This window comes from Pipistrellus hanaki (genome assembly GCF_964339955.1).
Source record: "Pipistrellus hanaki genome assembly, chromosome: 17".
NCBI classification, from domain to species: domain Eukaryota; kingdom Metazoa; phylum Chordata; class Mammalia; order Chiroptera; family Vespertilionidae; genus Pipistrellus; species Pipistrellus hanaki.
Window position 1 is genome coordinate 41,025,961 of NC_140519.1, and position 25,272 is coordinate 41,051,232.

General features: G+C 46.1%; 3 protein-coding genes across 6 annotated transcripts in view; 1 reads left to right on the forward strand and 2 right to left on the reverse strand.

Moving 5' to 3' along the window:
- Positions 1 to 738: 738 nt before the first annotated feature.
- On the reverse strand, positions 739 to 12,483 carry ERICH5 (glutamate rich 5; the record flags this gene model as incomplete). Its single annotated transcript, XM_084864288.1, has 4 exons — positions 739 to 961; positions 2,403 to 3,287; positions 12,120 to 12,207; positions 12,316 to 12,483. The coding sequence occupies 4 exons, from the start codon at positions 12,481 to 12,483 to the stop codon at positions 918 to 920; spliced, it is 1,185 nt and encodes a 394-aa protein (XP_084720414.1). The 3' UTR covers positions 739 to 917.
- Positions 12,319 to 15,398, forward strand: RPL30 (ribosomal protein L30). 2 transcript variants are annotated; one of them, XM_084864617.1, is made up of 5 exons: positions 12,319 to 12,422; positions 12,532 to 12,584; positions 12,858 to 13,003; positions 14,350 to 14,480; positions 15,294 to 15,398. In XM_084864617.1, the coding sequence occupies exons 2-5, from the start codon at positions 12,564 to 12,566 to the stop codon at positions 15,341 to 15,343; spliced, it is 348 nt and encodes a 115-aa protein (XP_084720743.1). In that variant the 5' UTR covers positions 12,319 to 12,422; positions 12,532 to 12,563; the 3' UTR covers positions 15,344 to 15,398. The 2 variants fall into 2 exon arrangements, with proteins under 2 accessions (XP_084720743.1, XP_084720744.1); XM_084864618.1 differs by lacking the exon at positions 12,319 to 12,422 and having other exon boundaries at positions 12,429 to 12,584.
- Positions 15,399 to 18,586: 3,188 nt separating this feature from the next.
- Positions 18,587 to 25,272, reverse strand: part of MATN2 (matrilin 2) — a gene marked incomplete at its 3' end in the record, with an annotated part of 81,142 nt that continues 74,456 nt past the window's right edge. Inside the window, exons 15-19 of one of the 3 annotated variants that reach the window (XM_084864549.1) lie at positions 24,250 to 24,402; positions 22,024 to 22,095; positions 21,576 to 21,653; positions 21,114 to 21,212; positions 18,587 to 19,143 (exon numbers count right to left, since the gene is read on the reverse strand). In XM_084864549.1, coding sequence (XP_084720675.1) covers positions 19,088 to 19,143; positions 21,114 to 21,212; positions 21,576 to 21,653; positions 22,024 to 22,095; positions 24,250 to 24,402 — 458 coding nt within the window. Of the gene's footprint in view, positions 19,144 to 21,027; positions 21,213 to 21,575; positions 21,711 to 22,023; positions 22,096 to 24,249; positions 24,403 to 25,272 lie in introns of those variants that run through there. The other 2 variants (XM_084864548.1, XM_084864547.1) reach the window with 2 other exon arrangements.

Below are 25,272 nucleotides of genomic sequence, written 5' to 3' on the forward strand. Positions count from 1 at the left end.
TGCCGAAACCGGTTTGGTTCAGTGGATAGAGCATAGGCCTCTGGACTGAAGGGTCCCAGGTTCGATTCCAGTCAAGGACATGTGCCTTGCTTGCAGACACATCCCCAGGAGGGGGTGGGCGGGAGGCAGCTGATGGATGTTTCTCTCTCATTGATGTTTCTAACTCTCTCTCCCTCTCCCTTCCTCTCTGTAAACAAATCAATAAAATATATTTTAAAAAATAATAAGAAGTCAGTTAATTTAGCACACCTTTAATGTCAGTCAAAAGGGTGACATCAGATGGAATACCTCACATCAGTGTAAAATCTACACTTGATTCAAAATGGCGCATGGAAGATGCATAGCCTTTCCCTGTGAAAACGCCTCATCTCACAGCAGCACCAGAGTTTGAATTCCTTTGACGAGGATTTCGTTAACATCTTTAACATAACATGACAAATAAGGCTCTACGGTAGCAGACAGACTCGAGAGGAGCAGGTAATTAGATGACACACTTTCTAAGGTTTCTACCAGCCTTCCATTCCGTGCTAGGAAAGACATCCTAGGTGTAGGTTGCATCATTTCGTTGTTCATTCTTATCCCGTAGAAATCATAACTGTGTCACGTTATTATCCTGAGCTCCCTAAAATCTGCTAACTCCCTCCTCCAGCCACCTATACCGAAAGGTTTATACTTTCATTTTAGGGGCTCATTTCCTATACGGAACTGACCCATTGCCACAATGATCATAAACTCTTCAGTGGTCATAAGCCCTGGTTGTTCTTGGCTCTGGCTATTGAAGATCTGTAACCACAAGCTTCCCTCCGTTTTCCTGTCCTCTGTTAGGACGCCCTGTGTCCATCCACCCTTCTGTCACCATACCTATCTACGTGGCTGCTGGAAGGTCCACAGCTTCTCCTGTTTCGTCTGCTTTTGTTTCAGCTCTTCTCCATCTCTGTTTCAACCTCTTCTCCTGTCTCACCTGGAAAAGTAACCAAAGGAGATATTAAGAGATGCTTATTTAGCCTTAACAATAATGTACCCACGGCTGGTTTCCCATGGGGACAGATTTTTGATGTTGTTGTTAATCCTCACCCAAGAATATTTTATCCATTGATTTTTTTTTTTTTTTTTTTTAGAGAGAGTGGAGGAGAGGGAGGGAGAGAGAGAAACATCGATGTGAGAGGGATACATCATGGGTTGCCTCCTGCACATGCCCTAATAGGAATTTAATCCTGGACCCTTCAGTGCCCTCTCATTATCTTAGGCCCTAAAGACTTGACTTTGCCAACCCTGGTCTAACAAACATATGCTTTTTCTTGTTCCTTCCTTGTTACTCCAGAGTACTTTGACATATCTTCATCCAAGTGCTTATCTCAATAGATGGTGGTAATTTGTTCTGCCTTCTTCTCACTAGACTGTGACCCCCTGGAGAACAGGAGCTTGGCTCTTACTCCTTCTGCACCCTAGCGCCTTGCATATGATTAAGCACAAAAAAAAACTGTGTTAATAAATGAATTAAGAAAGAGGAATAAATGCTTCACTTAATTATAATGTGAAGGTAAAATTAGCCAAAATGTAAGTCATGCCCCAGAAAAAATGTAATTTTTTATAATAATCCCAATAAAGTATAGTATAGGCACCATTTATTTTTCTCTGGTAAGATACACTTAAAAAGCACCATATGCCAAAACAATACATTTCCTCTAGTATTCTCTTAAAGGTAAAAAGAGGAAAGGAGGAGCCCTAGCTGTTTGGCTCAGTGGATAGAGCGTTGGCCTGTGGACTGAAGGGTCCTGGGTTCGATTCCAGTCGGGCACATGCCCATGCTGCAGGTTCAATCCCCAGTAAGGGGCGTGCAGGAGGCAGCTGATCAGTGATTCTCTCATCATTGCTGTTTCTCTCTCTCTCCCCCCTCTCTCTTCCTTCCTCTCTGAAATCAATAAAAATAAAAAAGGAGGACAAGGGCAGAGTAATTTTCTAAGGATAAAACTGGCAAAGATAAAAATTACACTCTAAGATCCATTATTTGTGTGTTCTTTCATGAGGAGGTCAATTCCTCCACTAACCACCTATTCATCCTTATTTTGGAACCTCACACCACACATGGGACCCGATGAAGAGCAAACATGGGAAAGTCCAGAAATGTTAACATGTTGGCTTCAATATTCGGTTCTATTCAACGATGAAACTCTAGGTTAAAAAATTTGGACACAGAACGTGCTTTAGAACATTTTGGTGGAAAGCCAAATGCCTGTTTTCCAGATATGGAAACGTTTTTGATTTGGGTCAAACGAATTTCAACCACCTGTAATAGATACTTCAGTGTATGTACAAGCCACTTTCTCCCTCTTCCCTCCCCCCAGAGATGACCTCTCATGAAGCCCATCTAAGCATCCTGAACCTTGAACAGCATCTCCTACCTTCAAGGTTTTGGCCCTCCTTTTTGGGGTGAATTTTCCCGACCACTTCCACGTTTGGCCCCGTTTCCAGAGTTCCTGCTGGATGCTCCATGCTTCCGACTGTTCCTTCAGGTGGAATCTGCTCCCTGTTCACCAGACCTTCAGGAGTTTTGTGAACCAAATCACTCTTTACAGCTGTTTCCACAAGCTGCCTTCCTTCTGCTATTTCCAGAGGTCCTTCCCCTCTGGACACTGTTTCTAGAAGCTGGGATTGCTCATCTCTCCCCAGTGTTTCTTGAAGCTGATGTTCCTCAGCTGTTTCAACAGGCTGACTTCCTTCCAACGTCTCTGGAGATTCCGTCTCCTGGGGAACTGTGTCCAGGAGTTGGGGTGTGTTTGGAGGTCGTGTCTCGCTGCCTGCTTCCAGGGGTGGGGTTTTTCCAGCTCTCCTTCGAGGTTCCGTCTCTCTGGCAGCTGGTGGAGTCTCGGTGCCTCCTGCGGCTCCGGGGGAGTCCCTCTCGCCGGCCGTCCTCAGAGGCTGAGGCCTGGCTTCTGTTCCCAAAGGCTCTGTCCCGGCATTTCCTTCTAAACGCCGGGCCCCTGTCACCGCTTCCACGTCTTTCTTTTCTCCTGCTCCCCAAGCCTCCTCTTTGCCATCCTGCTGAAGCGGCCCAGGCTCCTTGGGTCCCTCCAAAGGCTGGATCTTCTCCGTGGATCCCTGCGGCTCTGCCGCGTCCTTTGCTGGGGGCTGATCATGAAGGGATTGGACGCCATTAGCTACAGACACTGCTGAAATCCTGAGCTTCTCCAGTGGCGGAAGGCTTTCCTTCTGTGCCTTGTCATCAACAGTAGATTCTCTTCCCAGTGTAAGGGGTTTGGGTTGGACGAAGCTGGACTCACTTTCTCCTGTGGTTGAAAAATACATATTTGAAGTTACTTTCTGATCGTCCATTTGAAAAATAAAAGGAAAACACACATTCAGGCCTGCAGACTGAAAGGTCCCGGGTTCAGTTCCAGTCAAGGGCATGCACCTTGGCTGCAGGGACGTCCCCAGTAGGGGGTGTGCAGGAGGCAGCTGATCGATGATTCTCTCTCATCCATGTTTCTAACTCTATCCCTCTCTTCCTGGCTGTAAAAAGTCAATAAAATATACTTTAAAAAAAAAACAGACAAACCACTTTTCTTTTATAGTAGAAATACTTGGATTTACTTATTTAAAATTAGTGTTGACCATCACAAAGTAAATGCAATACATTTTGAAGGTAAACCTAAATTTTACAGAGAAACAAGAACACATAGTTGGAAAGATACCTCAGAACGCTTGATAGCGCACATAATTTCCATGGAATTTAACACAATGTCCTTTGTTGTGTTTTTTGGGTTTGTTTTTGTTTTTGTTTTTTTCAGTCTTCATCCTTAAAGGGCAAAGCTCTGACCCCCTTGGCAGTTCCCAAGGAGGGGTTCAAGGAATGAACAGTAACAGCCCTGAGAGCAGAGAAGCGTTGAGGGCATTGGGGTATTTTCCAGACGTTAACACTCAATTGCAGCGCTTGAGTCTGGTATTCCGATTGTTTAAAAAACCAGTCGTCACCCAGTACCACCTACACTTCACACACCAGGATCTGAAGCCTAGCCAGGTTTGATGCTTTTATCAGTGCTGGTGAGCCTTTCAGTCACCCCCCCAGGAGTATCAGGTTTTTATCTTAAACTCGATGTTGTAAAACATTAACGTAAGTGAAACTGGACACAGGAGCTGGGACCCGTGGCAACCTCACAGGAGAGTGATTTAACAGGATACAATGAAACCTTGTTTTGTTGAGCTGACCTTTTCCTGTCTGACTGGAAGACCCTCTTAACAACCCGACACTCTCTTCCCGAGCCCATCTTGGCCAAAATGACCTTCCAGCTTCTGAATTCTGTGGGTCCCGATTCCTTCTCTTCCCTCCCCCCTCTCTCCTCTCTCCTTCTCTCAGTGGTACTCCCACCCCCTACATTCCCACCTCTGCTTGCCCATTCATTCTCCCATCCACAATCTCTACAGAAACGGGCTACATTCCTCCTGGGTGTAGAGTGATATGACAAGCTCTGGCAGAACCGAACCTAGACTCCAGATGGAACTGGAGTCTGTGAGAAGCGCAGGGGGTCAGAGTCTCCCGTATGAAGCCCCAGCCCCATCGCTCACTAGCTGTGAGACCTGGGGCAAGTTACGTATCCTCACTAAGCTGGGTTTCCTAGCTGTGCTTGTTACCTAATGTTTGCTTTATGGATCAGGCTTTGTGGGAACTGGATGAGATCATGGGCTAAAAATCTGGGGAACAAGTGGGTGCTCCTATCTTACCTCCTGATTCCTGCTCGATGCCCATGTTTGGATGCAGCTGCACCAAACCTTCCGTTTTAGAAGGAGATGTATTGTGCTGTTGGTGAGAGTGTGAACCAGTATAACCCAGTGGAAGTCCTGTAGGCAGTTATCTATCACATTATAAAGGAACAGGCCCTCTCCCACTTCTGGGAGACTGTCTACAGTCACGCCTGCACACATTCAAAATGACGCATGTATGAAGGAATTCAATAGCAGCCATTTGCAACAGGAAAAGACTGAAAACAGATAGGGGACTGGCTAAGGAAATCACACACTGTATTCTTTAAACAAGTATAAAAAAGGGTAAAGTTCTCTGTATGCCAAGATAGAAAGATCTCCGTGTTGGTAGGTGAAAAAAACAAGGTGAAGACTATTGGTTATAATATACTATATTTCATGAACATAGAGTAAGCATACAAATATGATTATATAATACATGCATATATATTGTATGGGAAACATAGATGATGAACAAAGATGAGAAAAATAATATTTGCAATCTATAAAGAAACTTTGGAAGAATACACAAAATTCTTTTTACTCTTAAGTAAGATCAGAACTAAGCAGATGATGGGGCTAGGATAGGAGGTATGATTTACACTGTATGCATTTTTCAAATGTGTTTTGTGTTTTTTTTTGAGCCATATAGGTAGCTCTTATATTCCATTTTAATTCACTGTACATGATAACCAGGCCTACCGCAAAGACTTACCAAACATTTTCTGCGTACCAGACTTTCAAGGGAACACAAAGACAAGACTCAGTCCAGCTTGGCCAGTGTGGCTCAATGGTTGAGTACTGACCTATGAACATTGACCTATGCCTGGGTTTCACGCACGATCCCCAGTGTGGGGCACCCAGGAGGCAGCTGATCAACGATTCTCCCTATTCACTGATGTTTCTATCTCCTCCCTCTCCCTTCCTCTCAGAAACCAATATATATATATATATATATATATATATATATATATATATATTTTTTTTTTTTTTTTAAATGATTTCAGTCCAGAGAGCTCTAGCATTTAAAAGACAGAAAGCCCATTTGTATAATATCTATATGCAAGAAAAGCCTATAAAAATTCATGTTAGTGTTACTGATGTTTTTTCTTCAATTAAAAAAAAAACTGTCTACTTGGGACTGCAGTTCCCTGTGTGAAAATACGGGTTGAAGACTGAAGGGATCTCCAGGACACAAATAACAGTTGACATAACTGTGAAATTCACGCCCCATCCGATGGCCTTGACAGCAGGAACCCACACAGCTAGTGCTGAGGCTAGGACAAACAAATGACTGGCTGTGACTGGAAGTGTACACATTAACCTAGCCATGAATTTGCCAATAATTACCATCTATTTACTCTGTCTGCTTTTATGCGTAAGCTGTCAAGTCTCAGGAAGAAGTCTGCCCAAGGGGATGGCGTTCATTTTGGAGAAGCGTTTGGGAAAGAGTTATCGGTGACACCGGGGGCTGGAAGCACCGAGAGGAGGGGTCCCAGGCCAAAGCTTCCGGTCCACTGAAGTCTGTGAGGTCAACAAGACTTCTGTGTTCAGAGTCCCATGGCTACTCATGGCACCGAAAAGCATAGAAATTGCCCTGATATTTACCACTTGCTTCCACCAACAAGAAATTCCAGCTCTGCCTGCCTAATTGTCCTTGGGGGAGGGGGAGCATTCGGTAAAATCTGTGACTATCAGGTACCAGATACTGTTCTATACTTCGAGGAGCACTAATTAATGACTTACAATCATAGGCCACTCTCTGCTTCTTTCCCTACTCGGTGGTCTTAGAGGTGATGGAAGCTCGGTGGTATTCAGGATCGACGGGTCAGACTGATGTCTTCACATGAACGGGTTTTCCTGTTCCGCATAGCAGCTCCCTGACCAAGAGCTGCTATCAGATTTAAATCGGAGCCCAGAGCCCTAAGCAGTTTGGCTCAGTGGATAGAGAGTCAGCTTGCGGACTCAAGGGTCCCAGGTTTGATTCTGGTCAAGGGCGTGTAACTTGGTTGTGGGCAGATACCCAGTAGGGAGTGTGCAAGAGGCAGCTGATGGATGTTTCTCTCTCATCAATGTTTCTAACTCTCTATCCCTCTTCCTTCCGCTCTGTAAAAAAAACAATAAAATATATTACAAAAAAATAATAAATTGGAGCCCAGAGAATATGTACCTTCATATTTTAGTTTTACAAGATTTAAGAGCTACAAGAGATCTTAGACGTCATGCAGTTCAACCCATTATTTATGATTCCTTTGCTGATAATACTGCATCATGTATAACAAACGGATCTTAAGTAAGCAGCACAAAGGTAGTTGATAGGTAGAATTGTCAACGTAAATCCAGTCACGTGCTACTTGCTGTATTTTAACTTTAACCCGTGGGGTTCGAAGGTTGATATTGTGAATTTAAAAGAATATCTTATGATATAAAGATTATCTGTATCTCCGTGGGAAGCCACTGGAAGTTTTTTTACATCTTATATACTCTTAAAATACCTCGAAGGCTAAATGTCCTCCAAATATTCCCAGTTAAACTTGGAAAGCAAATAAACTTCATATTTTACTGATTCTTATTTAGAAATAAATATTTATTATAACATTGCATTTAAAGTACTTATATAGATATGTATTATATATACCATATTTGTATGCTTACTCTAATATATATCTAATTTAGAGATCACAATAAATACTCTATTGCTCTATTATACTATTATATTTCTTGTTTGAATAGTGGATAACCACCCTCTAATGACAACCAAGGGTGATGTAAAGCCAAACAGATTTAAGTCTACTTATCACAAGCTGGTCTAAAGAGGAATAGGTCAAGTTCTGGAATCAGAGTACCCGAATCCAAAGCCCAGCTCTGACTCTTAAGGAGCCCCATAACCTTGGACAAATTATTATTTTTTTTTTTGGACAAATTATTTACTCTTACATATAAAGTGGGGAAATCATAAAACTTAGTCATAACACTGTTGTAAGGATTAAATAAAGTAATTCATTCACCAATTCTATACCAGTAAGTAAATGTATGTACAGGACATTTAATAAACTTGGGCTGTTTTTATCTAAACGCACATACACACTTGAGGTTTTATATCTAGAAGTTTTGACCTTCAGAAGCAGGGATGAATTATTTACCTGGCCTCCAGTATCACGGAGGTGAAATGGTGATGTCCAGTTACATGAGAGTACTGTCTGAATGAGGCTCAGAAGCAGAACGCCTGTAGATTGACTCAATATGTGCACTGAGCATATTATGCGGCGTATTAATTAAATTTCTATGCATCAAAACTGATGGTCAGGTATTTTAACATTTCTTTCAGAACAACAGTGTAAACTTAGAACAGCAATGAAAGCATAAATAAACACCGAGAGAGTGCATGTGATTCAAGTTTATGGTTATTCATATTAGTGATAATTTTTCAAAGGTCTTTCGCTATTTTAAAAGAGGATTAAAAACTCTATTCCCGCCAAAACCGGTTTGGCTCAGCGGTAGAGCGTCGGTCTGCGGACTGAAAGGTCCCAGGTTCGATTCCGGTCAAGGGCATGTACGTTGGTTGCGGGCACATCCCCGGTAGGGGGTGTGCAAGAGGCAGCTGACCGATGTTACTCTCTCATCGACGTTTCTAGCTCTCTATCTCTCTCCCTTCCTCTCTGTAAAAAATCAATAAAATATATTTTAAAAAAAACAAACAAACCTCTATTCCCTCTATGAAATACTTTTGCCCCACTTCAAGGGCAACATTCCCTACAATACATGTTTTAAAAACTGAGATGTTTAAACCAGAATGCTACTCCATGTCCTAGGTTACGTGGGACATGGCAGGGGATGAGAAAAGCCAAAATAATATGCTGTACCTTCCTCAAGCTTTTCCCTTGGGACAGAATGCAAAAGCAACCTGACTTCACAAGATAAAACATAAAACAGCAAGGAAACTGCTCCTTGCACCGGCCTTTTGAGAGCGTATTTGGGGTACAGCGGCTTTCTTCTCTTTGGGAGAAAGGCTGGTGGTACATCAGGAATGGGTTTCCATCTTTTCACATTGTTGTCAGTCAGGAGGGGTTTGGAATCACTTTCACATATGGCTTTAGTTTTTTGACTATTTTTAAATTCTGTATTGCTATCTGTTATCTATTGAAGCTAGGAACAAATTATAAACCATGACAATGACTTCAATCAAACATTTCTGACTAGGACTCAGCGTCTGAGCTTTGAAAGAGCATTCATGGAAACCGAACTACAACGTCAGAGGGATTTCCGTTGTAGGAATAACACAAGGTGCTAAAGACCTGTGAAAAGGAATTAGTATAAAATGTCCCTAAAGTTAGTCTTGAAGAAGACAGAAAACAAGCTTGAAGGAATCTGCTTAACCTCCAGAGGTTTGTCCAAAATGTTAGCCATTCAAAACCTAAGAAGTGAGTCAGCTGGAAAAGCCAGTCATTGCTCTTATTCTTTTCTCGGCACTTACCACTGTCAGAAACTATCTCAAGTCATCTGTTCAACTTGTTTACTGTCTGTCTCTTCCACCTCCAAACTCCAAAAGTGGAGTCTCCGTGGTGATGGGGGCAGAGGAGGAGAGGAGAGTCACTTGATACGTGACTCTCAGAACGGACTTGGATTTCTTTATAAGATTCAGTGATGGCCAAGTCTCATCCCTTGCGTTATTTGTCAAGGAAAGGAAAAAAGTGCATGTGAGCTCTGCAAAAGCGCAGAGACCTATCTGAGGCAGTGACTGTCTGTCTGCACTTGGCCTTCGCTAACCCTGCAACTCTGACCCTCCCAGGCGCAGAAGGTCTGGACAGAAAACGGGTACACATCCCCCTTACCACCACCACCACCACCACCACCACCACCACCACCACCACCACCACCACCACCACCACCACCACCACCACCACCACAAGGTCCCCAGGGAATTCGCACTGTCCTGTAAAATGAAGTTGCTATAAAATAGCATCTATTGCTAAGGACAGGAAATCACTCCTCCATTTCAGAGACTTATTAATAGGGGCATAATGCCCGCGAGCACACCGGGATGGAGTAACCCCAGCGCCCCGCCCTGGCCTCGAGCACCGGGGCGCACGCGGACCGCCGCCCCCAGGTCAGCACGGCGGAGAGGGGCGCCCCGTTCTGCTCCCAGCCTCGGGGAGGAGCCTGCGGGGCCGGTGGGCACCGGTCGCACCTTTCGGACCCCGGGGGAGAGAGCCCACCCGAACCCCCGCTCACCCACCGGAACCCCCCGCTCCCAGCCCCGAACCCCCGGTCCCCCTCCCGAACCCCCGCTCCCCGCCCCGAACCCCCGCTCCCCGCCCCGAACCCCCGCTCCCAGCCCCGAACCCCCGGTCCCCCTCCCGAACCCCCGCTCCCCGCCCCGAACCCCCGCTCCCCGCCCTGAACCCCCGCTCCCCGCCCCGAACCCCCGTCCCCCGCCCCGAACCCCCCCCCCCCCCCCCGCTCACCGCGGCGGGGTGTGCGGCCGGCGCCGGGCTGGCGGAGGGCGCTGCCGGAGCAGCCCATCGCCGCCCGGGCAGGAGTGGGGTCCCCCGGAGCCGGGGTCCCGGGCAGGAGTGGGGTCCCCCGGAGCCGGGGTCCCGGGCAGGAGTGGGGTCCCCCGGAGCCGGGGTCCCGGGCAGGAGTGGGTCCCCCGGAGCCGGGGTCCCGCGCTGCGGGCGCAGAGGTTCCTGCAGCTCCGGGGGCTCTCGGGGGCGGGCGCGCCTGGAGGAGAGGGAGCCGGGAGCCAGGAGCGCAGAGGAGGAGGGGGACGGGGTGGGGAGAGGACAGGGACCGGAGCCGGGGGGTGCAGGGGGACGGGGTGGGGAGAGGACAGGGACCCGGAGCTGGAGAGGATAAGGGGGACGGGATGGGGAGAGGACAGGGACAGGAGCCGGGGGGTGCAGGGGGACGGGATAGGGAGAGGACAGGGACAGGAGCCGGGGAAGTGCAGGGGGACGGGATGGGGAGAGGACAGGGACAGGAGCCGGGGGGTGCAGGGGGACGGGATAGGGAGAGGACAGGGACAGGAGCCGGGGAAGTGCAGGGGGACGGGATGGGGAGAGGACAGGGACAGGAGCCGGGGGGTGCAGGGGGACGGGATGGGGAGAGGACAGGGACAGGAGCCGGAGAAGTGCAGGGGGACGGGGTAGGGGAGGCGGGGAGCAGGGTGGAAAGGATGTTGGAATGATGTGGGGAGAGGGCGGCGGGATTCTCGGCTTCACCACCAAGTAGCGGGGAGAGGAGGAGACCGCTGTGGCAGGGGCTGCTGATTGGAGGACTGCCTTTGCGATGCGGCTGTAATCTTACCTAACTTCAGTGCGGTCACCACGAGCAGGTTTAATGCGGACACAGGGCTACTTAATCCACCCTCGTAGTTACATTTACCCCCCCCCCCCTCTCTCTCTCTCTCTCTCATTGATTTCAGAGAGGGAGAGAGAGAAATATCAGTGATGAGACTCATTGACTGGCTGCCTCCTGCACGCTCCCTACTGGGGCTGGAGCCTGCAACCCTGGGCTTGCGCCCTGGGCCCCAATCGCACCTTACCTATGTTCACTTTTATCAGGGAAGACCCAGGAATGCTTATACTCTTCAATGGTTATGTTATCATCTGTGTTAGTTTGCTAAGGCTGCTGTGTAACAAGGTACCAGAGACTGGATGACCTATCAGAAACGTAGTTTCTCACAAGGCTGAGGCTGGAAGTCTAAAATCAAGGTGTCGGCGGGGTTAGTTCATCGGAGGCCTCTCTCCTCGGCTGGCAGATGGCAGTGGCCTCCATGTGCCCTCCCATGGCCTTCCTGCCGTGCGTGTCTGTGTCTCATCGCATAAGGACCCCAGGCACACGGATTGGGGCTCACCCATATGTCCAAGTCCGGGCAGCGGCCCGGCTCTGTAAACAGGTTTATTGGAACACAGCCACACGCATGCATTTACACCGCGTCTGAGGCTGCTTTCGTGCTACACTGAAACCCAGTAGTTGTACAGAGACCATATGGCTTAAAAGGCATAAAAAACTTACTGTTTGGTCTTCACAGGAAAAGTTTGCCAACTCCTGCTCTAATAAATATGTGTGAAAATATTTAGAAAACCTTCATGAGCCAAACGATTTGACTGTCAATTCTCGCATGGCAAGTGTTTCTTCCTCTGTGCAGTGGTCGGCAAACTGCGGCTCGCGAGCCACAGGCGGCTCTTTGGCCCCTTGAGTGTGGCTCTTCCACAAAACACCACGGCCTGGGCCATGCCGGCGGGGAAGGCGAGGGCGGGCCGGCGCGGAGGGTCCTCCCTCCGCTTCTCCAAGAGCCTGGGCTTCGGGCAGAGAAAAGCGGCGGCGCTAGGACCGTGGTGCAGCCGCGCCGTCCCCGTTCGCCGCTCCTCCCGCCTCACCTTCACCGGTTCTCCGGTTCCCAAGCAGCTCCGCCGACCTCGGCTCCTCCGTCCGCCGCTGGAAGCGAGAGCAACGAGCAGGTTCGGCCTAACATACGCGGCTCGTTTAGGCTCCTAGCATCGCCGCCGCTCTCCCTAGCCGTACCCATGGCAACCGGAGCGCTCCTTTCCTCCTAGCCCCGCCCCTTCCGCTTGCGACTCGCTTCCGCTTCCGGCCGGGGCTCCCGGCCGGGTGGTGAAGAGCGATGCATTGTGGGAACGGCTTCCTTTCTCGCTCCCCGGCCATCTTGGCGGCTGCATCTGGTGAGTGGGCTCCGGCGGCCGGCGCTTTCGCCTTGCGGAGGGGGGCCCCGCCGGTTGCCATCAGACCTCGGGTTCCTGAACCCCCTTCCCTGTGCTCCGTGTGTCCTAGGTTGGGGGCCGTCCCGCACTTGAGGCAGGAAGATGGTGGCCGCAAAGAAGACGGTGAGTGGAGCGGGCCGGAAGCCGGTTCACGTGGGGAGCTGTCTCGGCGGGGTGGGCATGTGGGAGCACCCTGGGGAGACCGCACGCCCGATGGATTCGGGGCCGGGGGGAATGGGGGGACCCCGAAAGAAACCCGATGGGGCCTTTCCAGGACTTAGGGCCTGGCCTTCGGAGGTTTTATTATTAATGGGCTCGGCTTCTAGAAAGCTGGATCCAGTTTTGGGGCGGTTCCAGACCAGACCTTCAGATACACGATCGATGCTTGCTTTGTAGAAAAAGTCGCTGGAGTCCATCAACTCGAGGCTCCAGCTGGTGATGAAAAGCGGCAAGTACGTGCTGGGGTACAAGCAGACGCTGAAGATGATCCGGCAAGGCAAAGCGAAGCTGGTCATCCTGGCCAACAACTGCCCGGCCCTGAGGTGTGTGCGCTCTCCCTGCAAATCCACCGAGGGCGACTGTGCAGCGTGCACACCTGCAGTCTGGGTGGCATGGACTCGGGGTTGTATAAAGTCTGTTTTCTAGGCGATCACATGACAGAAGGTTGCTATAGTGAATGACTTAGCTGTTCTGGGGTTTGGCTCTTGATTCCCACTCTCCCCTCACTCCCCCTCTCCCCAAAGCATGTTTCCTCCCAGTGTAAAGCTTATCTTATGGGAGAAAATAGGGCAGGAGTAATAACGTTCACAGAATGTCAAACGTTTGAGGGGAGCACATACATCTGTTTTGTTTTTACATGTATTTGGTGCTGTGTCTTTGGTCATTCTTTTAGCTTTGAGATGTTCTAAAAGTGCTTTATTGTATGAATGCGTTTTGCTGCAGAAAAGCTAGTTAAGAAAAGTTCAGGCTGACCGTGGAGTTGCAGGCTGTCAGAATCACCTAGTCCATCCTCCTATGTCAGTTTTCAGCCACATTTTTCCCCCCCAGCTTTTAAAATTGAACTTAGTGGGCATTGTAAGGAAGAAACTTTGAACTTAGAGAATATAAGCCATGATCAGTCCCCTACCCGCATTGATTTTCAGTGATAATGGATAGCCTTGTAGCATCTGACAAGGTGTATATACTTACAGAGTGCTCCCCATCTCATAGTTTGGTCTTGTTTCAAGCATTCCTCTTAAGCCTGCTGTCGGTAGCAGAGCGTCTCAAAAGTGAACACGTGAGTGAATTGCAGATTCTACTTCTGGATCTGAATGGGCCTGAGATGGTGCATTTCTAACAAGCCCCTTATGACACCTCTGCTGGTCTGGATCCACACTTTGAGTAGGAGGAACGCTCTGTTAGAATTCCCTTCAAACTTATAAAGCCAGTAATATCTACCTACTCAATTGTTACCCATGTTAATTCTGGGTAGTATCGCCTCCAATCTACAATTCTGCATCAAAAGGTGATAGAAATGGACCATCTTTTCAAGGTAGCATGGGTTTGAATTCTGATCCCTCCATTTCTTATTCTCTGCCTCAATTTCTTCATTATGTAAAGTATCTGGTATGCAGTAAACACTATGTGATGCTTTGGTTTTGCACCTACCCTCTTCTCCATGAGCATAGATGGTTGTCTCATTTCTTTTGTAAGGGATCCAAGTAAAGGATGGCTTGTATTGGCCAATGAAATAGGTCCTTGAGAGTAATAACTGGATAAAAATAGTAATAACTGGCTTATTTACTGTTGGAAGGTCTCACCAGCATTTAAACCAATGAGAGAAGTGGTAAATACTTAGTCTGTCAGTCATTTGGTATGGCATTTATTTGCCCTTTTTTGGTTCCCAAAGGAAATCTGAAATAGAGTACTATGCCATGTTGGCCAAGACTGGTGTCCATCACTACAGTGGCAATAATATTGAATTGGGCACAGCGTGTGGAAAGTACTACAGGGTATGCACACTGGCTATCATTGACCCAGGTATGCTTCTTAAATTGTATATTCTTTTCTTTGTAATATAAGTATTTACTGATTCCTGAGTTCAGATGGTGATATATTAAGTGATACTATTTCACAGAGAATTGATGAGTGTCAGTACATTGGCTTTGCTATAAGTGAATTCTTTGTTTTGTTTTTGAGATTGTGAATTTTATTTGATCTCTTAACATAATGATTTAGGACCTTGGTAAAAGATGAAATTATAAAAGGGGAAAATAATCAGGTGAATAGAGGAAAGTAATCTCTACTGGATGCTTAAACAGAGAGGAAACGTTGGTTGAAAGAAGTTGACTCTTGAACAACACAGGTTTGAACTTAATGAGTCACATACACAAATTTCTTTCGATGGGTTTCCCATCCGTGGATTCACCAACTATAGAACAAAGACAGTAGTTTGAATCTGTGGTTGGGAATACATGTGTGTGGAAGGCCAACTTAAGTTACACAAAGGGGTCAACATCCCTAATCCTTGACTTCAAGGGTCAACTGGACATGTTTTGAACTTAAGAATTTTTAATGCATAAAATACTGCGAATATTCTCGCTGTTCTGATTTTGTAATAATCAGGGCAGGCTAAACATTCGCTATATTAAGACCATGCATGTGTCCCCAGACCTAGTTCTTGCCCTAGGTCTGGTTTTCTCAATGCTGGTGATAAGCCAAGTCTGATATATATGATCAGCCTCAGAAATGGCAGGACAGCTAGTGCAATAACTTGAAGATAACCACTGTCAGTTTCATGTTTACCATTTGCCATTAAATGAATTGTAAAATTATTATTGTTTTGTTTTCCAGGTGATTCTGATATCATTAGAAGCATGCCAGAACAGACTGGTGAAAAGTAAATCATGGGAAATTTTTCTTTAATAAAATTGACCGGAGCTTGGTTTAAAAATCGCATTCGCTTCAGTTATTTGTGTATCTTGTTTCGGTAACGCTTTCCTGAAGATAAGATTAGAGAGGAGGAGGCAACTAGATGTGGCAAGGCCTTTAGGTTAAGAGCTATAAATCCCAGTTCCCACACAGAGTTCCTTTCTTGTACTGGGTTTTTAAGATACTCTATTTTCATAATTCCAGTCTCAGGATATTGTTGGTATTTATATTTGAATGTGTTTGAGAAGCAGTAGGTTTGAAGCTTAAAATTAATAATTCACCTTAAATCAACCAAATCTGAGTAGCAAAGAAAAAACGAAATTCTCCTCCCACCCTGAATTTTGTCATTTCATATATCTCCCAGGTATGTTTGTTAATATTGCTTGGAAAAAGACATTCAGAGGAATGTTGTGGACTCAATCCCCAGTGAGGGGCATATAGAGCCGATCAATGACTCATCATTAATATTTCCCTCTGTAATCAATAAAAATATATAAATAAAAAAAACAGACTGGGAAGGTCTAAGGTGATATTTTTAAATGTTCTCTTCTGATTATAATATTTGGCTGGAAAACTCTTGTATGTGGGGACTAGATGTTCCAGCCAATTACATTTAGTCCCATACCTATGCTGAGATTTTTTTCTAAATGTCTCAAAGAAGTTGGATTTTGAGTGTTAATTGCAGACCATATTGGTAGAGCAGGAGAAGGGTGTGTAGAGAAGAAACCAAACTTTGTTGGAGTTTCTGGAAGATGGTCATCTGGTTCATGGAAAACAGTTCTCTGATATTCTCTTAAAATTGCTATTTCCAACTTGGACTTGCTGCTCCCTCTACTTGCGGTATCTGGTTTCTCCCCTTTCAGGTCACTCAATATCCTCCCAGTCTGGACTGGATGCCTCTGAGCTACCATGGAACCTTATGGTATTCACATCTATCTCATTAGACTAAGGTTCCAGAGGATAGGGACTTAGCATTTTCTTTTTTTAAAATCTTTTTTGTTGAAGGTTCCATATGTCCCTCTTTTTCCCCCATTGACTCCCTCCAGCCCACTCCCTGGGACTTAATATTTTCAACATTTTATCATTATGTGGTTGGCACGTGGTAAAAATTCAGAAACCAGCATGAGTAATGACTTAGGGCTTAATTCTCACTGATACGCTTATGGCTTTCTAGACCAGAATTTTATCTTGTTGATAATGGGTCTTGAACATTAACCATTATGCAATACACTTCCTTCTATCTTTTTGCTTCAAAAGATAATTTAGGGATGGGAATCTGCCTAAGTATTTTCCTCAGGTAAGGTAAGCAAAGAATTCACTCAACATACATGTATGTGATACCATTTTTGTGTCAGATGCTCTTGGCTGCTAAAAAACAATAGCTGATGTTGAGTATTTTAGATGTTAGACTTTACTAAGTAGTGTACATGTTAACCCATTTAACCACTCTCAACAGTCCAATGAGATAATACTAACAGTCCCATTTGACAGATCAAGGCTTTGAGAGTCAAACGAATGCAAAACCTTTACGCATGAGACACTGATAGCAAAACAAGGAAATGGAGAAAATTTTCCATGTTTAAATCTTTAAGTTAAATACCTTGGATTGATCTATAAATTTGATAGGTTCGTTGGAGTCATTTCTCTTGAAGGCATTTTCTCACTAAGTTGGAGAAGTTTGAAAAACCTCTAATGAAATGTGTTAAATATAATAGCTTAAAAAATATTAGAGCAGACTAGAACCACTAGAGGGAGCCAGGACTCAACAGAAAGTGAAGTAGATGGAGTCGATTAAATCTCAAACGGAAATGCCAAATCAATACTTCCTAATGGAAATCTGTTTTCTGGATCAAGTGGATGACTCAAATATAAACTGAAAGCTTTAGACTTGAATTATGCATTTTAGACTTGAAAAAACCATTTTCAGATATGATTGAGTCTAGGTGTTCCTACTTGTACCACTGCCCTTTGGGAGAACATTCTGATGGAAACTCTTGAAATAAACTTTTATTAATTTTCTAAATATAATAATGTGTTTTTATTGATATCAGGGAGGGAGAAAGAAACATCAGTGATGACAGAATCATCACCCGTTGCCTCATGCACACTACCTACTGGGGGTTGAGTCCAAAACCCTGGCATGTGCCCTGATCAGGAATCAGACCATGACCTGGTGCATGAATTGATGCTCAACCACTGAGCCACACCAGCCTGGCTGTCTTGAAATATTTAAAAGCTTATTCAAGGTACTTGGTAATGCATCAACTGTCCTCCCAAATCAATGGGTGGATATTTTTTGTGTGTCCTCATTTCCTAACAAAGTCGCCACCTGTGGTGGTTTCTTGCTGCTCTACATGCCTTGACCTGGTACATCTGAAGTCTCCTTTGGTCTTGCCCCTATTCCCGCTTCACTTTCCCAGGGACAACCACTATTGTGTATATCCTTCCAGAACATTTCTTTGTACTTAAATGTACATATTTATGTATCTGAACCAATAGTGATGTTTGAGGGTTTCTTTACATCTACAGAAATGGTATGCTAAGCATACTTTACTATTGGCTATTATTAAATTTTAAATTTGCTTTTTAGTTTAATCATGTATACATGTCAGTGTATTCCTTTTAATTGCTGTGTATTATTTTGAGTTGTGAATTATGCCACAATTCATCAGTTACCCTTCTGATGTTCAGGTTGTTTCTAATTTGTGACTCTAGCAACATTTTTGCATAGTCTCATACCTGCTAAAATGCAAGTATGAGACTATGCAAAAAGGTTGTGTACATTGTACAAGAGCCCCGGATTTCCACATCCTTACCAACACGTGTTACAGTAAGACATACTCATTTTTGCCAAGCTATTGTTTTAACCTGCATTTTCCTGACTAGCAGTAAGATTCAACCTTTTTTTCATACATATATTAGTCATATCTCATGTTTACATACCTTGCATTTAAAGTTAAACGAAGGCCGAAACTGGTTTGGCTCAGTGGATAGAGCGTCGGCCTGCAGACTGAAGGGTCCCGGGTTCGGTTCCGGTCAGGGGCATATACCTTGGTTGCGGGCACGTCCCCCAGGTGGGGGTGTGCAAAAAGCAGCTGATCGGTGTTTCTCATCGATGTTTCTAGCTCTCTATCCCTTTCTCTTCCTCTTTGTATTTTATCAATAAAATATATTTTTTTTAAATAATAAAGTTAAACGAAGAATTTTACACAAAGTGCCATCTCTGAAGTGAACTTTAATATTGTATTAAAAAAAACAACTTGTTACACAGGTACCTGTCCTATGATTTTATGCATACGTCCATATACATACATCAAGGTAAAGTCCGATACAAAAAAAAAACCCAGCTTTTCCAGTGGCCAGTGTTCCACAGCAGTAAGACCGTGCAAACTTGACTTTGTGATCCAATGCAATTGCAACATTCTAAGGGAGGAAGGGGCAAAGCAAATCACGTCTACGGTATGTTACAGAGTATCTTGCATAGCTTATTCTCATGGTGGTAAACTCTTAGGATTCTGAAGGATTTTTTTTCCTCTCATTAAACTTATAAAGTTAGTGTCTACTTTTTGCCTTTGTGCCATAGCAAACCAGCTTTCTCAGTACTAGTCACGTTTACAACCTCACAGAACTAGCGCTAGCCTGAGCTTCGGGGCTCTGGACCGCCTTCACTGTAGTCCTTGATACAATGACAGACACATACGGAGAATTTTGAATCTTCATCTGTATCGCAGACGATTTTCTAGGGCTTCCATTCTCTGGGTCATTTCTTCTAGTACATCTCAAGTTAAGGAAGAGGAATCACTCATTTTTATTTGCATTTAAATATCACTTGGTTTACCTACATAAAAATTGGTCCTAAAAATATAAGGGTTCCCCCCCTCCTGTTTCTGTTAAGTATTTTTAAAACCTGACGTGTGTATTTATACTGTTAACACATGGTACCAAGACTGTAAGTGTTTTTTGGAGTTAAAACATCAAAGCAAAGTTATTTTTCTTTTTAATTTCTAATCGCACCTCTGTTACTTATAAATTAGTTTGCAGTAGCACACCTCTGTGAGCCAGAATTGATAATGTTGGTAATGTGGTGAAGAGAATAAAGGGATTAAGCCTTGCCTTAACAGGTTTGGCTCAGTGGATAGAGTGTCAGCCTGTGGACTCAAGGGCATGTACCTTGGCTGCGGGCACATCCCTGGTCGGGGGTGTGCAGGAGGCAGCTGATTGATGTTTCCCTCTCATCGATGTTTCTAACACTCTCCCTTACTCTCTGTAAAAAGTCATATATTTGTGTGTGTGTGTGTGTGTGTGTATGTGTGTGTGTGTGTGTGTGTGTATGTGTGTGTGTGTGTGTGTGTGTGTATATATATATATATATATATATATATATATATATATATATATATATATTTTTTTTTTTTTTTTAGGGATTAAGCCTTGGAAAGAAAGATATGAAGTCTGGAGAGAGATGGGGAGTTTTCACTTATGTCAGTATGGCCAAAGGGTAGCAACCTTGAAGACTGCCGACTTGTGCTCTTTGATAGAAAACTTCCTTAGTCTCTTGTGAAAGAGACCCTCAGGGCTGAGGTGGGAAAAGGAAGAGGAGGGGCTCATTCAAAGAAACATTTGTCTTCCTCCCTGTAAGCTCCTTAATACCTTCCACCGCCCTCTTGGTGGCAGAATGAGAGCCCAGAGGTGTTCATCAGTTATCATTTTTTAGGGAACCGTATTCCCAGTTTTCAGAAAGGTAATTGCTATGTGTGGTTCCTTATAGGAACCCACTGACACAGAAATTGTTCCGAATTAAACCATTTTCCTACTGCCTGGCTGATCCCTGCTGAGATAGACACAAGCCAGCTTTAGTACGCTGAGTAATTATGAGTTCAGAGCAGTTGGCAGGCTGCTCCGGGTGTAAAGTGCTAAATCTTCATTTCTCCGTTATCCCAAAGCACTCCTCTCATTTGTAATATTGTTTTAATGAATCATTGGATCCTGCTGTTGCCTCGGAGGAACGGTTCATCTGAGCGTGCTGATATAAAGGATCTTTGCTGCCAAACCAAAAACAAAAACCCAACCCCAGTCCTCTGGAAACTAAACACTGACCCAATGTGGCCACGGGGTGGGTTGGGGCCAAAGAAAAAATGTGGAGTTTATATGGAGTTTGAAACCTCTTGGTTCTACAACGTGCTTTGCTCCTGACACTATACCTTTGGTATACTTCAGATCAGGGCATAACCTGCAATTTATCCCAGGAGAAAGGGAGTTCATGAAATGTGTGTTTCTTTCCTTTGAGTACTGACTGGCCTGACTGCTAAACCCTCCAGAACAGCAGACGGCCGCAGCTACGTGCATGAGCCTTGCACTAAGCTGGGCTTGCCCTTGGCTCCCAGACCCTATCAGGCTGCTTAAGAAAGAAGCCCTTGCCGAAACCGGTTTGGCTCAATGGATAGAGAGAGTCGGCCTGCGGACTGAAAGGTCCCGGGTTCGATTCCAGTCAAGGGCATGTACCTTGGTTGTGGGCACATCCCCAGTAGGGGGTGTGCAAGAGGCAGCTGATGGATGATTCTCTCTCACCGATGTTTCTAACCTCTCTCTTCCTCTCTGTAAAAAAATCAATAAAATATATTTTAAAAAAGAAAAAAGAAAGAAAGAAAGAAGCCCTTCATGGAAACAACTTCCTTTGTGCTCGGGACGGTTTAATCATGTTCTCTGCGCCCCACACTGAAGCACAGAACCAGAAAAGGATATAGCGCTGTGTTAACTTCCTCACTTCCTCGTTGGCAAGGTTCTGGAACATGAGGAGGTTTTCACATTTGCATTCATCAGGCTTGTCTTCCAAAGGACTTCCTGAGAAAGCAGATGGAAAGTGTTCACCTCTGTAAGCCCGCCCGTTTCCTAGACACACACTAACGGGACTGAGGCAGCACGTGGAGGAAACCATAATGAAAGAGACGCTCAGCTTTTTCCACGGAGCCCCATCCCGTAAGTCCCAGGCAGCCTTCCAACCCCCAAGTGGCCTGCTCTGTGGCTGGGGAGACCACTTCGGTCCCTTTTTCAGGATCTCATTGTACTTACGTTCTTCTCTCTTCCCCACCTGATTTCCTTACTCCTTTCATCTCCTCTCCTCTCCTCTCCTTTTACACGGGGCTGGTTGGCAAGCTGATGGGCTGTGACCGATAGAACCCGTAGTAACAGTCTGCTAGGAATTACCTGAAGGCTTTGTGGAGTGGAACAGTTTTTGTGCAGACCGTGAGAGACTGTCTTCTTCAAACAGATACCTGTGTTGCACTGCAAAATTAGAACAGGAAAGGAGGTCTTGGATATTTATGGTGACTGGCTCAGACTCTGCAAAGAGAGAGACAAGTGAGGTCACACCTGCCTACCACGGCGGTGCTGTAAAAAGCTGCCCGCGGTCAGAGTGAGGTGCGTGGTGGTCTAACACGGGGCACACAACTTGACGTTGGGAAAAAGTTTGGCAATACGACTCAGAGAGGCTATTACCAACCACGGCTTAAGGTGCTTCCTGACTGACCGAGGGGGAAAAGCCACAGTTATCATTCCGATCTTGCTTTCATCCCTACAACTTCCGTCTGGGGGAGGGGGAAGCCATGGGGGGACCTCCCACCAGAGGCTCTAGGAACACTGCTTTTTAACTCACCTGTTGGCTGGTGACCCCTTTTGGGCAGTTCCCCGGCTGGGGAGTCCTGGCTTCCATCCGAGTCTTCCAGAGCTGAGCGGGAAAAGATGAGCAAAAGGGGTGACAGTGGTCCGCATGCACTCGTGTCACTCAGGACCTGGTCCCAGACCAGCTCCTTACCTTCCTGAGGTAACCCAGGGTATTTCGGTTTTATTTGCTAACACCACAGGCCCAAAGAGCACTTGGCTATGAAGATAATCCAAGAGCACTCGAGAGTTTGCTCCTGGGGGAAGCCTGGTCCCCTTACATGCTTCTCAAGAGTGCCCTCCTGCCCTAGCTGGTTTGGCTCAGTGGATAGAGCATTGGCCTTTAAACTGAAAGGTCCCAGGTTCGATTCCAGTCAAGGGCACATGCCCAGGTTGTGGGCTCGATCCTCAGTAGGGGGACTTGCAGGAGGCAGCCGATCAATGATTCTCTCTCATCATGGATGTGTCTATCTTTCTCTTCCTCTTCCTCTCTGAACTCAATAAAAATATATTTAAAAAATTTAAAAATGTGCCGAAACCGGTTTGGCTCAGTGGTAGAGCGTCGGTCTGCGGACTGAAGGGTCCCAGGTTCGATTCCGGTCAAGGGCATGTACATTGGTTGTGGACCCATCCTCAGTAGGGGGTGTGCAAGAGGCAGCTGATCGATGTTTCTCTCTCATCGATGTTTCTGACTCTTTGTCCCTCTTTCTTCCTCTCTGTAAAAAATTAAAAAATATATTTATAAAAAAAATTTTTTTTTAAATGTCACCCTTAAAAAAAAAAAAAGAATGCCCCCAAATATCATGTGTAGGAGGTGAGGTGAGAGGAAGGTCAAGCATCAAGTTGCAGTGGCCACAGTTCTTCTTGAGCTTTTCCCACTGGAATGGGCCTTACCATTCGGTCTGGCGCTGTCCAGGCAACCACAGGCCTCAAAACTCAACAAGTCTACGAGCTTTGTCCACAGCAACATCAATGTATAGTAAGTGAACTACATCATGCGGACGGGTCACGAGATTTCTCGCTTCATGTTACACAGTGTTTTACAAAGTTCCATACTTTAAAAAGATATTGGCTTGTAAAAACATGCAATAAATAACTTCAAAATGAAATGGGTGTTTAGTTTTAAAGCGTGCCTTTAACATTTATGTAAAACCTTTCTTTTAAAAAATATATTTTATTGATTTTGTACAGAGAGGAAGGGAGAGAGATAGAGAGTTAGAAACATCGATGAGAGAGAGTCATCGATCAGCTGCCTCTCGCACACCCCCTACTGGGGATATGCCCGAAACCAAGGTACATGCCCTTGACCGGAATCGAACCCGGGACCCTTCAGTCCCCAAGCTGACGCTCTATCCATTGAGCCAAACCGGCCTCGGCTTAAACATTTTTTTTTTTTTTGTACTCGTTCTATAGACACTTATCTGGCCACTGGGTGAAGCTAGCAATAAAACTACTGACATTGTCCACAATCTGTTAAGTGAGGGATGTTATAACTATCCAAATGGCCCTTGGCAGAAAAAGGTTCCCCACCCGCCCCTGGCCTTGAGGCAAAACATTATCTCCTCAGATTAGTAATCCGACAGGCCTTCCCTCCTGGCCCCCTTCCTCGCACTGTGTTTTTCCGTTAGAGGGGAATAAGGAACATCACTTAGACGGGGATTTTATGGGTGGCGCAACCTGGGACACGAGTAAAAGGGAAAATGGGCAGAACTGCGCTCTGTCAGCATGCCTGACGTGGCACAGTCAACGAGGAAAGCAGAGGGAGCTTGGTCCACAGATCTCAATCCCAGAGGGCAGCCTCGGGCTCTACAAGCAGGGGGAGCCCAGGCCCGGAGGCAGTCTGTAACTTTAGACCGCGGACTAGAAAGGGCTGCCACCCCCTTCCACCCCAGTGACTAGCACAGGCACACCCTGAAATGGTGTGTCAGCCCTTCTCACTTATAAGACGGTTTCTTAAATGACCGTCTCTAAAGGGGTTAAGTGTGCCAGTGTGTCAACGCGCTATCACAGCTCAGCACAGCATCACCAAGCCACGCTGGCTGTCCCCTTTGTCCTCTGACCCCTCTTCCGCCCTCCGTGCGTAGTGTTTGCAGGTGTCACTGGCCCTGCGCCCCAGGGAGACCCTTTTCTGAGCGCCTTGAAGGAATGGGTTGAGGATTTCACATTCAGGGGTTCCTGCTGCCCCGTTCGCTAAGCTCTCTCCCAGACACGAGCTCTGTACCTTCGCATATGCCCTTCTTCAGCTTTTCACTTATCTCGCCCATCGTGCTGAAGTCTTCGGCATAGAAGAGGTGCCTGTCCGTGGGCTTGGAGGCGATCTCCTGCAGTTCCTCCTCGATGGCTTTTCCTACCCCGACGGCGTACACGGTTATACCTACGGGGCAGAGCAAGGTCAGAACACGCGGTGAGAGCTGCGCCCTGCTCCCCCCGCCTGGAGGCTGTGTGTACGGCACCCTAAGCGAGATGTTCAACGGCGTGATGTCCCTGTCAGTCTCACTTTGGGGGTTTTTCCACCATTGTTATGTTGGCTCTGTGGGACGCACAGACCAGGGCTTCCTCTGAGACTGTTCAGACCCGGTGCCGGGCACGTGGCACACGCGTGACTAGCCTTGCCGAGGGAACAAGGAGAGAAAGTGCCAGCGACCCCACAAGTGAGCTCCCTCCTGTCCAGCAAGGCTGGCTCACACGGGCATCCAGCCACTCTGCGTAAGGAGGCCAATGCAGTGGCTGCTTCCCTCACTGCTCACACCTTCTTTCTGTGCTCCAGAGTAGCAGCCACGAAGCGGCCTGGTCTGTGCGTCCCCTTTTCCGCTTGGTAGGACCTGCTGAAGCAACATGCCCTCTCCAAGTTCCTCAAGAAAGTGGCTTTTCAGCAAACTGCCTCACAACCTCACGTTTTCTCATCTCCCCAAAGAGTTCAGACACTTGGCCTTAAGCTGTCTCTCCCAACCACCTAGCTTTTGGGTCTCCTTCTCCAAGGGCCATACTTAAGGTGACCAGATGTCCCGATTTTTAACAATTTGTCCTGCGTCCCGCGGCGTTTTAAAAAAGTCCCGATTTGGACAAAAATTGGGACTTTTTTAAAACACCGCTGGACGCGGAACAAATTGTTGAAAATCGAGACGGTCCCGCCAAAAACAGGACGTCTGGTCACCCTAGATACTGCTCTGCCACACTTCACCTCTGCCCACCACTAACATAACCTCCAGTCCCCCCTGCGTCATACAACTCAGAGAAGAGGCGA